This window comes from Pseudophryne corroboree, chromosome 6 (assembly GCF_028390025.1).
Source record: "Pseudophryne corroboree isolate aPseCor3 chromosome 6, aPseCor3.hap2, whole genome shotgun sequence".
Lineage (NCBI taxonomy): Eukaryota > Metazoa > Chordata > Amphibia > Anura > Myobatrachidae > Pseudophryne > Pseudophryne corroboree.
Window position 1 is genome coordinate 123,531,489 of NC_086449.1, and position 15,154 is coordinate 123,546,642.

The 15,154-nt window shown below is 45.9% G+C and overlaps 1 protein-coding gene across 1 annotated transcript in view; it reads right to left on the minus strand.

The window, feature by feature from the left end:
• The window catches only part of BMP1 (bone morphogenetic protein 1), a 73,199-nt gene that overhangs the window by 25,003 nt on the left and 33,042 nt on the right, over nucleotides 1-15,154 (minus strand). Inside the window, exons 3-10 of the mRNA XM_063931813.1 lie at nucleotides 9,085-9,237; nucleotides 8,000-8,117; nucleotides 7,726-7,904; nucleotides 7,337-7,442; nucleotides 6,635-6,759; nucleotides 2,451-2,566; nucleotides 750-852; nucleotides 523-639 (exon numbers count right to left, since the gene is read on the minus strand). Coding sequence (XP_063787883.1) covers nucleotides 523-639; nucleotides 750-852; nucleotides 2,451-2,566; nucleotides 6,635-6,759; nucleotides 7,337-7,442; nucleotides 7,726-7,904; nucleotides 8,000-8,117; nucleotides 9,085-9,237 — 1,017 coding nt within the window. The remainder of the gene's footprint in view (nucleotides 1-522; nucleotides 640-749; nucleotides 853-2,450; nucleotides 2,567-6,634; nucleotides 6,760-7,336; nucleotides 7,443-7,725; nucleotides 7,905-7,999; nucleotides 8,118-9,084; nucleotides 9,238-15,154) is intronic.

Consider the following 15,154-nt stretch of genomic DNA (forward strand, 5'->3'; position numbering starts at 1 on the left):
TGCTTCTCAGGATTTTTAATTTGAAATGTTATTAGAGTTCAAACTCCTGATAATGTACACTTTAGTGTACCCAACATCTACACCAGTGATGGGAATACATTTCACCAGAGACACCTATCGTGCCCACAGTAATGGGCATATTAATAAAGTGTTACAAGCTGTAACAAACAAAATCACAGAAAGGTGCTGGGGGTCGTAGGTGCAGGCTGGGAGGGCCACCTGTTGCCCATCAGTGGTCTATGTAGGCAGCCATTTTGCCAGCTGGAAAAATAATCAAGAATCTGCAGCCTATCAATTCTGCAGGGCCTACTTATGTTGTGCCTCATACCTCAGTGGTGTCAGTAGCCCCTAATGAGTTGATGGGCAGCATTCCCATAAAAAATTGTTTAACCCTTCAAATCATAATTCAGATTTTGGTCTTGTTGGGGATTCCTGGCACATATGATCCCAATCTATGCTGGGTTATTAGAGCCTGCAAGCTTTATGGATGGAATAGGCCCTGGTCTCCTCCTATCACCATACCTTCATACACAGCATGAAAGCCCTTCCCCACGTAGTTGCTGCTGCTCCGAAATTCAATCCACAATCTACTATCGCTGGATATAATTGGCTCTGGGATCTTGTCGCCACAGTAACGGCCTGAGAAAACAGCAGTGAAGTACGGTAACCATTAGAGATCATACAGCCCTACTGAATTTATTGCAGATGCTGAGGACTAATGGCAGCTATAATAAGCTGCAGGACAATACCGATGAGTGGGGCTTTCTTCCAGTGTCCATCTCTGACCTCGATGTAGTCGTACCAGCAGAGCCGGCTACGGTACACATCCAAAGAGGTAAAATTCAGCATTATCTAGAACAGAGGATAAACAGAACGTGCTATATAAAGCACTGAGTATAATCTGCATACAGCAAGCACTGAGCACACCAATCATTTCTGTTAAATGTGAGCGAATGTAAAACCATACTACTGTACCACACTTACTGACTTGTCGATTCCCACAGAAAGTAGAAAGCAAAATATGGACCCTGGCAATACCATGTTGCACTGCGAGGAGAGATTTCATACTTCTGGGTAGATTTATGACCAACACCATACCTACGTATGCTAACACTCCCTATCTACCCCTACCTACCTGCAGCCTAACTCTACCCCCTCCACAACCTAACCTTAACCGTACCCCACTGAATCCTAACCCTCCCTTGTAGTGCCTAACCCAAACACTCTCCCCCCCCCCACCCCCACAGCCTAACCTAAACCCCCCACCACCACCCCCTGCAAACCTAACCCTAATCCTCCCTCTATTCTTAAACCTAACCTCCCCTCCCAGCAGCCTAACCTCTCCCTAACATGTTTACAATCAGGAATTCCCCCGCCAGCATTGTAAGCAATGTAGGAATCCTGATGATGGGTCTATGGGTCTTCTCACCAGTGTTGGGATTACAGTGTCAGTATTCAGACTGCCTATATGCTAATTGGATACCAGCATGTCCTAGTTTAACTCTAAATTGCAGTGTAAAAAAGAAAGCTGTCCAGTATTTGGTGCATTTGCACCACTAAAGGGCCCCATACATTAGAACGATAATGCCCGATTTCATCCAATTTCGGGACGATAGATCGGGTGAAATCGGGCATTTTGGATGTGTTTCCGATCCGATCCGCGTTCCCGTGAGGGTCGGATCGGCTCCCCTAGATCGTTAGTGCTGCACTTGTGATATGTCTGTTCCCGCAGGCATGGCTGGGATCGCATAAGATATATTGCATGCAAATGTACCAAATCATGGGCGGGATGTACTAATGTACATCGCCGCCCATCGCCTCCCTGCGCCACGATGCTGATCGCATATGTACTAACATATGCGATCAGTGCGGAGGACAGCTCTTCCGATAAGAGCAGTCCTCCGCGATGCGCAGCGGCAGCCCGACTTCCGGGATTCGGCCCCAGAAGTCAGTCTGCGCATGCGCGGGGTGACGGGGGCGGCCGCAGGGCATGCTGGGAGGGATCCGATCGGATCTCTCACACAGCGCCGCGGAGAGAAGCCCATAGGCTTCTATGGACGTAGCGGCGCTGTCCTGCCGGCCGGGGGTTAGTACATCAGGAAAATGCGGTAAACAGGGAGTTTATCGCATTTTCCGCTTAGTACATCCCGCCCCATATGAGAATCGTATGGAACCACTCCCGGGAAGCTCCCGGGAGAGTTCAAGGGAAATCGCCTCAGACATATCGCTGTAGTGTATGGGGGCCTTTACACTGCAACACGATTTGTACATTTTTTCTCTTTTGTTTTGCATTATCCTAAATCAAATTAATCTCAAAAATCTCTAAGCGGTAGTGGAGCTTTAAAGCGACAGACATTTTTTTTCTTAAACGTCAAGTCTAGTGTCTGCGATGGAAACACATAACAGACCTATACACCAGCACAAGCATAAAACCCGTGATGCATAGATACCTTCTCCCCGGGCGTGACGGACAGTCTCCACACACAGTGCACATATGCAGAGTAGCCATTCGGGTAACCTGGAGACGAGAAGTTCCCTTGACTTTCCTGCAAAGTCTCCCCACAGGCTGAGGAAAGACAGAACATAGAGCAATCAGTAACATGGTGGGGAAACATAACACCGCCGCTACACAGTCAATGCAGGTTTAATAAAAGGGTGATGTTTACAGAGCTGAATGTGGGTTCGAGTTTGGGACAGAGCAGGAGAATGGTGAAAAATGACAAGGGCACATGGGTCAGGGTTGAGGAGATGAGGAAAAGGAAGATGTGGTAAAACACCATAAAGAGGATAGAGCAGTGATGGTCAAGGAGATTAGACCCTGTTATAGCATGGGTGCACTGTTACCATCAGTTGTTTGGAAGTGATCAGATCACAGAAGCCCAATATCAACCCTGAGTAGAGTCCTAGCAGTGACGGAATAAATTGGCATCGGAAGCACTTTGTATTGGGCCAATAATAAACTGTCCTGACAGGAGGAATGGGATCAGTATGTAATCCCGCTGGACGAGATCCCGGCGGTCGAAATACCGACGCCGGAATCCCGACAGGGGTGGCGAGCGGAACGCAGCCCCTTGCGGGCTCGCTTCGCTCGCCACGCTGAGGGCACGGTGCCTCGCTACGCTCGGCACACTATTATATTCTCCCTCTATGGGTGTCGTGGACATCCACGGAGGGAGAATATGTCGGGATTGTGGCGGTCGTTGACCGCATCCCGGAGGAATGTATGGGACAGAGCTGTATGTAGTCTCATGCACAGTGGTCAGCATATCCACTAATCACATGAATAAGTTGCTTTATTTAACTTCACTTCTCCTAAGGAGATAAGGCATTTGTTCCAATAGTGGCCTATCAAATCACCACCAGACCGATAAGACAATACTTTATTTAATACTAACTTCACATTTAATTAGGGCAATAATTAGGAGCAGATGGATGTCAAAATAAAAAAAATCAGACATAAGATCCCAGGTCTTTCCTGCATATAGACAGGGCAGACAAGGTGGCCGGCGGAGACACTGGCCGTGTTATTACATGTTCCCTGTGGTACAGCTCTCCCCCTATCACCCCCGTCAAACGTTCTGTGGTTTTCCTCCACTCGTGATGATTTCATTGTCATGTGACATCCAGATGTCACACAGATGTTTTGAGGTTACACCAGAATCTGCAATACCCACTGGAGGCTATAGACACATAATGTATGTATGAGCTGTAGGGTTAGTATACCTCCCAAGTGGGTATTCAGTGAACGCAAATCCTCTGTGTCCTCTCTTCCAAACCAACCTTATTGAAAGATAGGATATTATAGAACTGTAGGGAATAACTTTGCACTAATTGAGCATAAATGGCAATCGACCAGAGAGTAGCTACCAGGAAGAGGAGACAGGAGTCTTACCATGGAGGTGGGAGAATGTGTGCTAAGAAAGTGCACTACTGGTTCTATAATGTTTAAGTATTTATTTGATATAGTATGTTTAACCTTTTCCTAGCCACTTATTTATATTATTTAAGTATGTTTGATACAGCCTGTGCTATAGACCATCTATAGTGTTAAATATGAATACTATGGCCCTCATTCCGAGTTGATCGGTCGCAAGGCGAATTTAGCAGAGTTACACACGCTAAGCCGCCGCCTACTGGGAGTGTATCTTAGCATCTTAAAATTGCGACCGATGTATTCGCAATATTGCGATCACAAACTACTTAGCAGTTTTAGAGTAGCTCCACACTTACTCTGCCTGTGCGATCAGTTCAGTGCTTGTCGTTCCTGGTTTGACGTCACAAACACACCCAGCGTTCGCCCAACCACTCCCCCGTTTCTCCGGCCACTCCTGCGTTTTTCCCGGAAACGGTAGCGTTTTCAGCCACACGCCCATAAAACGCCATGTTTCCGCCCAGTAACACCCATTTCCTGTCAATCACATTACGATCGCCGGAGCGATGAAAAAGCCGTGAGTAAAAATACTATCTTCATAGCAAAGATACTTGGCGCAGTCGTAGTGCGAATATTGCGCATGCGCACTAAGCGGAATTTCACTGCGATGCGATGAAAAATACCGAGCGAACGACTCGGAATGAGGGCCTATATTCCATGTTCCACAGAGTGGGAGATTGTGGAGTGCATTTGGAAAAGCCCCTCTAGAAATCCTGTGTTTGCCACTGCTGGTACTATATGGCAGGGATTTATAGAGCAAGGCTCTTCATTTCTCCAGGACGCGAAGTGGTTAAATCCCTCCGCTCTTGGAGTAACACTGCACTGACACTTCTGACCACCGCAAACAAAATACTTCCTCCGGTTGTCAGGGAAATAGGGAAAACTTCCACTCAGAGGGAGAAATAATGGGAACTTGTACAGGGCAAGACTGATAGGCGTGAGAAGAAAAAGAGAAGTATTTAGAAGGAGTAAAGATAAAGCCAAGAACAAGCATATGCTAATATATGAACAGCAGGAGCATTGTATGGGTGCAGTCAGAAAGAGATGGGCTGAATGCTGACAACACTAATGTATAAGATCAGACAGACTGAAGGATGTGATTATGCCTGGTGACCAGCCGGGCGCTATACATTATCTAATGCCGCCACACAGCGCTGTATGATTCCGCATGGCACGCACGCTTTCTACATCAGTGTTACATGGGCTAATTAATGACGGTCCATTTAACTTTAAAATGATTAAAAAAAAGTTTTAGGATCAGATTCACTGATGTTCTAAACAGGAAAAGTGGAGCAGCCAATCAGATTCGAGCTATTATGTATCAAGTACATCCTAGAAAATGACGACTAGAATCTGATTGCTATGGGCAGGTGTCAGAGGGCTTCTATAACAAACAGCCCTGATGCTGAGCTGCACACACCGTGCATAGGTCTAAGGCAGGCATCCCGATTGCGTTCATACAACGTCGCAGTTGCGATTTCAGACATGCACATGGAGTAATGCAGCTCGGTTAGCGCATGGACGGAAATGGTCCATCTTAGGAGCGAGTTATGGGAATGTTGCAGGCGTGTCGCTGAAAGGACTCTGGGTTATGTACACAGCCTAGTACAGGTCATATTACATATACAGCCTAGTACATTGTCATATTACATGTACACTGATACGGCCTAGTATATGTCATATTAAATGTACACTGACATAACCTAGTACATAACAGACATGACATAACAATATTAACCGTACACGGATAGTATGTACATATAATATTTACTGTACACCAACACCGCCTAATACATAATATTACATATATCCTGACACAGCTAAGTAGGTATAACACAGCCTGTACACTGACACAGACTAGCATGTATATAACATATGCCTAGGATGTGTAACACTGCCTGTACCTGACAGAGAGATACATATAACACTGCATATACACTTATACAGATTATTACATATACCACCGCCTGTACACTGTCACAGCCTAGAAAAGTATAACACTGACACAGCCAGGTTTGTACACCACTGCTTGTACACTGACAGTCTAGAACCCGTAACACTGACACAGCTATGTGTGTACACCACCACCTGTACACTGACACAGTCTAAAACATATAACACCGACACAGGCAGGTGTGTATATCACTGCCTGTACACTGACACAGCCTAGAACATATAACACTGACACAGGCAGGTGTGTATACCACTGCCTGTACACTGACACAGCCTAGAACATATAACACTGACACAGCCAGGTGTGTATACCACTGCCTGTACACTGACACAGCCTAGAACATATAACACTGACACAGCCAGGTGTGTATACCACTGCCTGTACACTGACACAGCCTAGAACATATAACACTGACACAGCCAGGTGTGTATACCACTGCCTGTACACTGACACAGCCTAGAACATATAACACTGACACAGCCAGGTGTGTATACCACTGCCTGTACACTGACACAGCCTAGAACATATAACACTGACACAGCCAGGTGTGTATACCACTGCCTGTACACTGACACAGCCTAGAACATATAACACTGACACAGCCAGGTGTGTATACCACTGCCTGTACACTGACACAGCCTAGAACATATAACACTGACACAGCCAGGTGTGTATACCGCTGCCTGTGTTACAATACAGATTAGTACAAATACCACTGCAGTACACTGACAGCCTAGAACATACAGTACCTGTACAATGATACAGCTTTCTAGCTTGTGCAATATCTCCAGCACTGAGTCGGGTTCTCTGTCCTATAGATGGCTTCACTCCATTGACTTCATATTGTGGTAGGATTGTGTCTAGGAAAATCCCTCTGTAACAAACCCAATAATGAGGGGAATATTAGTCAGACATCTCAGCCAATAACAGGCTCACCAACATATGAAATGGTAAATCCACGGCACCAAGTTCAGAGGACTCATTTTTTGCTTTGTACGTGTCCTTCAAAAAAGATACCCAAGTACACAGCTTTTCAGACTATCTTCTTTCTGTGCATTTCAGCCATGCCTTTATAATATGAACAGGCAGTGTTGTTCCTGACTTACATTACACCAAGTTTTATCATTGTCTGTATACTGGATTAAGATTACATTTACCCAGTTTTACTAATAATTGTAAAAAGGTAATAACCAAAAACTGTATTTTATAGGACAATCATCTGCACAACAAATAACATTTTCTGCAGTTCTGTAATATGGAACATATCAGGCAAAATAGCTCAGATTGTAAGCAAGCAAAAAAATAAGCTAGGTAAAACTCCTTGTTGCTTGTTGGCCAAATTTCTGAATATCTTCTTGCAACACACGATAGTGTTATACAGGCAGTCATCGCCCCACTCCCCCCCTCCCCTCCACCACACACAGAAGTATATTCTCTGATACAATCCTCACCTGGAGAAAGTATTTCGAGCATAGTGCATGATGCTGTCAAAGTCATAGATCTCTCCTAAAGACTCCACCTCTTCTGGCTCCATTTTCAGGAAGTTATACTCCTGTCCTGAGGAAATAACAGTCAATCAGATAGAACCGCAGCCTGGATCCTAATTCCCAATTGCTAATCAGAAACAAGGAAATTATTGGCACCACCCCTGAGGAGTCTTGCTTTGAAATTACTCTATGTCCATATTCTAAGTCTTTTCTTTTACTCACTCCCCTTATAATTCAAATTAATGGTTATTCATGGGAAATCTACATTCCCTTCTTGCCGATATCACAATATGTAGTTCCTGCAGCCCCAGCCCACCAAGAACCCGGTTGGATCTTCTCCCCTTCTCAAGTACCCGGCTGAATGTTTTCCCGAATGATAGACACGTGGTCGTCCCGATCTGGCCTGGTGTGCTCATGCCAGAATCCTATGACATGACCCAGCTCATGAACAACAATCCCAAATTTGTCACAGTTCTTTCCAATGGAGATAGCTTGAGGGCCTCCTCCACGTCTTCCCACATAGGAGCAGCATCTGGATAGAAGATAAAAAATAAATATATGGAATAGCTCAAATTCTAGAGCCTCATCACAGACAAGCTCAGCTACTGAAGTGTATTGGGACATTACCCGCAAGGTCGGTAAGTGAACACTATGTAGCTGTCCTCGTCTGTCCTCTCCAGGAAGGTGACGCACGTGTGCTTTTCCCAATGACGCATTGCTTGCCGGAATATGGCTTTCTGACTGCCTGTGATATGTGAGGCAGGCAGATATCAGGAAACAGACAGGGGGGGAGATGTACTAAGCCTTGGAGAGTGATAAAGTGGAGAGCGAGAGACAGTTTCAGACAATCAGCTCCTAACTGTCATGTTACAAGCTGTGTTTGTAAATGACAGGAGCTGATTAGTTGGTACTTTATCACTTTCCAGGTATTAGTACATTTGCCCCAGAAGGTGAGAAAATCATAAATGAAAGGACAGAAAAATAATGAGGAGGGCATATACATAAGTGAATGGGGGGGGGGGGGGGGGGGGGTATCAAAACTTGGAGAAATATAAAGTATAGGGAGAGACTGTCAGTTTTCAAACACAGCCTGTAAAATGACAGAAGCTGATTGTGTGATACTTTATCTCTCTCCAAGGTAGTACAAGGAGGGTCACAGTCAGAAGGCAGAGGTGGGACAGCCGGAGTACAGATACGAACCAGACAAAAAGTACAGTAAATAAAATAGTGATGGACACTAGGCATGAAAGTAGAGGTACAATAGTGTCATGAAAAAGGAGGAGATAAAGTAAAACCAATACAAAAGAGAACCATAACACAAGAGATAAATGTAGAAGATGGGGACCTTTTATATAAAAGCAGATTTGTGTTCCAAAATTAAACAAAAATATAAATATGTAGAAAAATATAATACAGCTACATTGTGCTCCAGAGAGAATCCCCAAGAAAAGTCCAATTTGAGCCCCTGGACAATTAAACAACATTGGGGCAGATGTGTTAACCGGGAGAAGGCATAAGGAAGTGATAAACCAGTGATATGTGGCAATCAGCCAATCAGTTCCAATATGTAAATTAACAGTTAAGAGCTGATTGGCTGGTACGTTTATCACCTTGCACATATCACTGGTTTATCACTTCCTTATGCCATCTCCAGGCTTCAAACATCTGCCCAATTGTTCTCTCCTCTTATCCCAAAGTATCCCACCGCTCACCAGTGAAGTTTCCACTGACAACATACGGAATAATCCCATTTGGCCACACTCGCTCCGGCCGAGAGGTAGCAGCTCGCCTGCCACGAGACACCCTTCTGTCTGTACGTCCACGTCTGCCGGTCTTTGACGAGCCATTCCTAGCAGCACGGGACACTGGGGAAAGGAAGCGGATACTAAACATAGACATCGAATGACAGAGACAGCAACAGAAGCCACTGCCCCAACTGAAAAGAGAGAGGATAGAGAAGTGGATAAGGGCAAAGTATGAGGTTTAGGAGAAATCAGGGGTGAAAAAAAAGTGATTGCTACAAGGAAAAAAGGGGATCCGATCTCTAGGTTGACAATGTTTAGGTCGACCACTATCGGTTGACAGCAACTAGGTCGACATGGTGTCAAGTTCGACAGAGTCTCTAGGTCGACAAGTCAAAGGGTCGACATGAGTTTCCCATTTTTTATTTTATTTTTTGAACTTTTTCATACTTAACGATCCACGCAGACTACAATTGGGAATAGTAACCCCGAAGCATGGCACAAAAAAAAAACCCTCATATCGACCTTTTCCATGTCTACCTTGTTCATGTCGACCTAAAGACCATGCCGGCCTATTTCAGGTATTGACCTAGTCACTGTTGTTCAATAGTGGTTGACCCTATGATCCACACCCATTCCAAACATCTTGGGAGAATGAACCACAGATCTTCTGTGGATGTAGGCTCAAATCCTTCCGTCTCTTCATGTGATCTCAGACAGTCTCGATGATGTTGAGATCAGGGCTCTGTGGGGGCCAAATTATCACTTCCAGGACTCCTTGCTCTTTACGCTGAAGTAAGTTCCTAAAGACATTGGCTGCATGTTTGGGGTTGTTCTGCTGCAGAATAAATTTGGAGCCAAATCAGACCTCTCCCTGATGGTATTGCATGATGGATAAGTACCTGCCTGTATTTCTCAGCATTGAGGACGCCATTAATCCTGACCAAATCCCCAACTCCATTTGCTGGAATGCCGCCCCAAACTTACAAGGAACCTTCACCATTCTTCACTGTTGCCTGCAGACACTCATTATTGTACCGCTCTCCAGCCCTTCGGCGAACAATCTGATTTCTGTTACAGTCAAATAGTTCAAGTTTCTTTGGCCGACCACTGCATCTACGATCCTCAACGTTGCCTGTTTATTTGTGCTTCAATGCTGAGAAATACAGGCAGGTACGAATCCATCATGCAATGCCATCAGGGAGGCGTCTGATTGGCTCCAAATTTGCATTTGGAGGTCGATATATGCCCTCCCCCTCGTATCCTTTGAACTGTTTTGCCATCAATGCCTCTATGGGTTCGGTATGTAACACCGGTGGTCAGGGTGGCCGCCTCTACATGTTCTGGGAAATTCACAAAAACAAAGTCTATAATAGTGTAGCCTGTTCTTCAAATCCTCTGCCTTGGGCACCCAGGTTTTGGATTGCTGAATAAAAGGAGACCTCTATGGCAAAAGTGTAATTGGAATAACTTCGGATAAACACCTCCACATGTTAGAAGCGTGGCTTTGGAGTTTGCCAAAATCACATTTAACCTCATATTTCACAATGGGTTAAATTTACTAAGGTGGGAGCTTTTTTTTATAACTGTTGAGGTTGCCCATAGCAACCAGATTCTATTATCTTCAGGAAGCAGCTAGATAGAGGTTTTGCAGAATCTGATTGGTTGCTATGAGCAACATAACCAGTTCTAAAAAAAAAAAACAAACCTCCAAGTTTAGTAAATTTACCCCAATGTCCGTTTTGCCAGCTAACAGACTTTGCCATGTAACCCCGCATTCCATCACATCTGCAAGCTGTAATTTGGCTTCCGACACGGATGTTGCCGTAGGATCAGGTTAACAGGCTTATCCCAAACTGGGCCCGTCTTCCTCACAACCCTCCGTAGGCTAGCAGCCAACCCTGCCACTCTCTGTGTCAGTGCCATGTCAGCACATTCAGTGCATGCAGGCAGGCAAGTAAACTGCAGAAGGTACACATAGGATTAATGAGGATGGATGTAAGATGCAGAGCTGCAGGAAAAGGCTATCTACACCATGTCACATGAACACTAAGAAACTACCGCTTTTTCTTAGCGCTTAAGGAAAAATGTAAAAAAAAAAAAAAAAGGAGGTTTCTAGCTTTAAAGAATCATATGTTTAATCAGCAGGGACAAAACCTCACACTCACTGCCAAGTACTAAGGACGGCTCTGGCTGTCACTGTGTGGATGTGAAGATGCCGTCACTTCATTTTATACTGCTGATGAAGCAAATACCACAGGACGCACAATGTTTGTGTACTTCCCTGTCATCGCGCCATGACCTTGCTTATCAGGACAAGATTGATAATGACAGAACACCCTGTACAGACATGCAGAACCCCTGTAACAGTCTCCTGCTAAATTCTCACCAATCTGTCGTTTCACCTACTGTATATGTGAGGGAAAGAATTGTAGTTTATTGTGCAGAGCGGGCAGCCATTTTGTGCACTGAAACAATATTGAGCCTATCAATTCACAAGGACCTGGTGACATCACTGAGGCATGAGGCACTCTGCGCCTCGCAGCTCAGCAATGGTAATAGTTCCTAATATATTTATGGGCTGAACTGTTAAATAAAGTTCAACCCATAAAATAAGCCCATTCTGTGCATGCTACATACACACTAAGGAGTTTAACAGACAAGCGGCCACTTGTTTTGCTCTCAGCAAAAGCACGAATTACATCATTGTGTTAGGTAAGAGAAGGCTCTGAACTTGCCAAAGAGAATTATAAAATACATGGTCGCATTTATCCAGTGTGACCACATGACCACCTGGGAAACGAAACGCATTTCCAACATACGGTAATATGCTCACATCATGCGCCCCTGGGCTTGCTCAGATGGGCGTAGTCCGAGCATGTGCTTTTGCTGCATTCCAAAATGGAGTTTCTCATGAGCAAACAGATGACAGGCAGTGCATTCTGTGGGCCACAGCAGAACAAGGAACAATCTCATTTTGGCCAAGTCACTCTGCTGAACATCAGAGGTGATAGGCCAGATGACCAGGGAACCCGCAGCCTGCACCAATAGGAGAGCAGTGCGCTTACATCAGCAGATTCTCTCTACTAAACTATCAACAAATCTTTACCTATGGGTGCCACGGCACACAGTTTGAGAACCACTGCAATATTAGTTTAAAAGGACTATACCCGTGCAGGTTACATATACTGATGTGTAAATTACTCAGGTATGTATGGTATGCATACACTAAAACTTTCATGCGACAGTTGACTAAAGTGAATGGCCAAATATTCTCTGTAAAGCACTGTGGAATATGTATGCGCTATATAAATTACTGGCAGCCATTAAGTCATGGGCTTGGCCTATTTGTAGACATTGCAAACGTGAGTTTAGGTTTGTGAACTGTAGGAGTGTGAGTGTACATGCATCATTTATTCCCTGCAAATGCCATCCTACCACTAGATCTGTCTGGTTGACAAATATCCTCAATCACGCTCTCTGGTATCTTCTCTCCTGTCGGCGCCACTTGAGGAAATCTGGTCTCTGCTGATTTTGCAAAGTACAAACTTCTGGCTGTCTGCTAGTGCACATCCTCTCTGTACATCTTCAGTCTTCTCTTTAATAAGCCACAATCAAATGATAATCCTGCACGTTGTTGGCCTCTCAATTTACCCTTATCATTTTATGCTGACAGCTGCAAAGCTAGGCTTTTTCCTGTACTCTAGATTAACTAGCAATGGCTCGTCAGCTGCTGCGCGTGGAGCTGCAAGTCTTAGCATGCTGGGAGTATTAGGGACAATGGACTAGATGCATCATCGCTTGGAGATAGAAAAAGCACCAGCCAATCAACTTAACTACCGTGTTACAGGCCCTGTTTGAAAAATGACAGCTAGGAGCTAGGAGCTGGTTGGCTGGTAGTTTATCACTCTCCAAGCAATGATGCATCTAGCCCAGCGGTGGCCAACCCGCGGCTCTTTCATCCTCCACATGCGGCTCGATCCGCTCCCGGCCACCGCTGCCCGAAACAGTGAACACACAGCCCGGCGCACAGACTTCTAAGGTCTCCAGCGGCGGTGTCTATCTTTAATTCGGTGCCGGCCCATGAGCCAATCAGAGCTCGCGGACCGGCAGCTAAGGCTCCTGATTGGCTCACGGGTCACTGCCGAATTGAAGATAGACACCGCCGCAGGAGACTGAGGGGCAGAAGAGGCGCACGTTGCGCTCTCCTTCCCTCACAGCAGCAGCGCTGTGAGCAGCCCGGGTATGGGGCGGAGGGGGAGCAGCGGTCGACGATCCAGAGATGGCGATACCCTGGACGGCGAAAAACCGGCGATGGGGTCTTAGTACATTTGAAAATGCAGTAAAACCCCCATTTTCAGGGGTTTTACCGCATTTTTCCTTTAGTACATCCCGCCCTAGGTGAGGAAGATGAGCCGGGCTGCAGCACTGAGGATAGATTGGAGGGGAGAGAGGTAATTGTCAGGGAGACCCATTTGGAGGAGATTACAGTAGTTCAGTCTGGAAATAATCAGTGTGTGAATAATGATTTTAGTGGCATCCTGGGTGAGAAAAGGTCTGATCCTGGAAATGTTTTTGAGATGAAAATGACAGGTTTGTAAGAGCTGCTGAATGTGTGGTTTGAAGGAGAGGGAGGAGTTAAGGATTACGCCAAGACAGCGTACTTGGGGGCTAGAGGGGATAGTCGTGCCATCAATGGATAGTGAGATTGTGGGAGGTGAGGTTGTGCGGGAGGGTGAGAAGATGATCAGCTCAGTCTTAAGGCCCGTACACACTGGCCGATATATCGGCCGTTCTCTTGAACGGCCGATATATCGCGGGTCCGTCGGCCAGTGTGTACGGCCGATACGTCTGTGAACTCCGTCGTTCACAGACGTATCGCGTCGGCCCCGCAGCACAGCCGGCGGACAATATATCTACCGATATATTGGCGCGTCGCTGTGTGTGTACGGCGGTCGGCCGACCACATGCTGCGGCTTCCGGGGGTGATTGACAGCTGAACTGGGCTGGCGTGTGTACACGCCCGCCCAGTTCATGACGTCAGTCCCCGACGGATCGGGCAGTGTGTATGCACAGCACACTGCCCGATCCGTCCATAGATATATCTGCAGATCAAGTGATCTGCAGATATATCTGTCCAGTGTGTACCCACCTTTAGACATAAATGTTAACTAGAATCCGATTGGTTGCTGTTGGCAACACCTTGTCCGCTTTAGAAGGTATGATACATATCCCTGTGTTTAGTTTGGAAAATACTGCAGCATAGAAGTGACCTGATTGGTATTTATAACACATCTAAGGCTGATACAATGATTTGTCTGCACAGGTTAGCAGTGTTCCCAATGTGGATGAAATGGAAAAGAAGGAATTACCATAAGCATACTACTGTAAAGGTCCATACACACGTAGCGATTTAACTGAGTGATTTTGACTATATAGTCAAAATCGCTCAGAAAGTTAGTGCATATCTCTCCATGTGTACACAGCCAGCGATAGCGATGCGCGTCCCCGCCAGGTCGCTATCGCTGCTAAATATAGACTGTGCAGGCAAGTCAATTTTGGCTATGTCGCTGGGAAAGAAAAAGCATCCCCTTGCTTAAATGAGTTAGCCAAAATCGCCCATAGCCAAAATCACTGGAAAAGTTAGTCAAAATCTCTGGTAAAGTTAGTCAAAATCTCCTACTGCCAGTTCAAGGGAAATCGCTCAGTCACAATCTCTTAAGGCCCGTACACACTGGTCGATATATCGGCCGTTCTCTTGAACGGCCGATATATCGCGGGACCGTCGGCCAGTGTGTACGGCCGATATGTCTGTGAACTCCGTCGTTCACAGACGTATCGCATCGGCCGCGCAGCACTGCCGACGGCCAATATATCTACCGATATATTGGCGCGTCGCTGTGTGTGTACGGGGCGGTCGGCCGACCGCCCGTACACATGCTGCGTTGGCCGGCGGTGATTGACAGCTGAACTGGGCGGGCGTGTGTACACGCCCGCCCAGTTCATGACGTCCGTCCCCGACGGATCGAGCAGTGTGTAT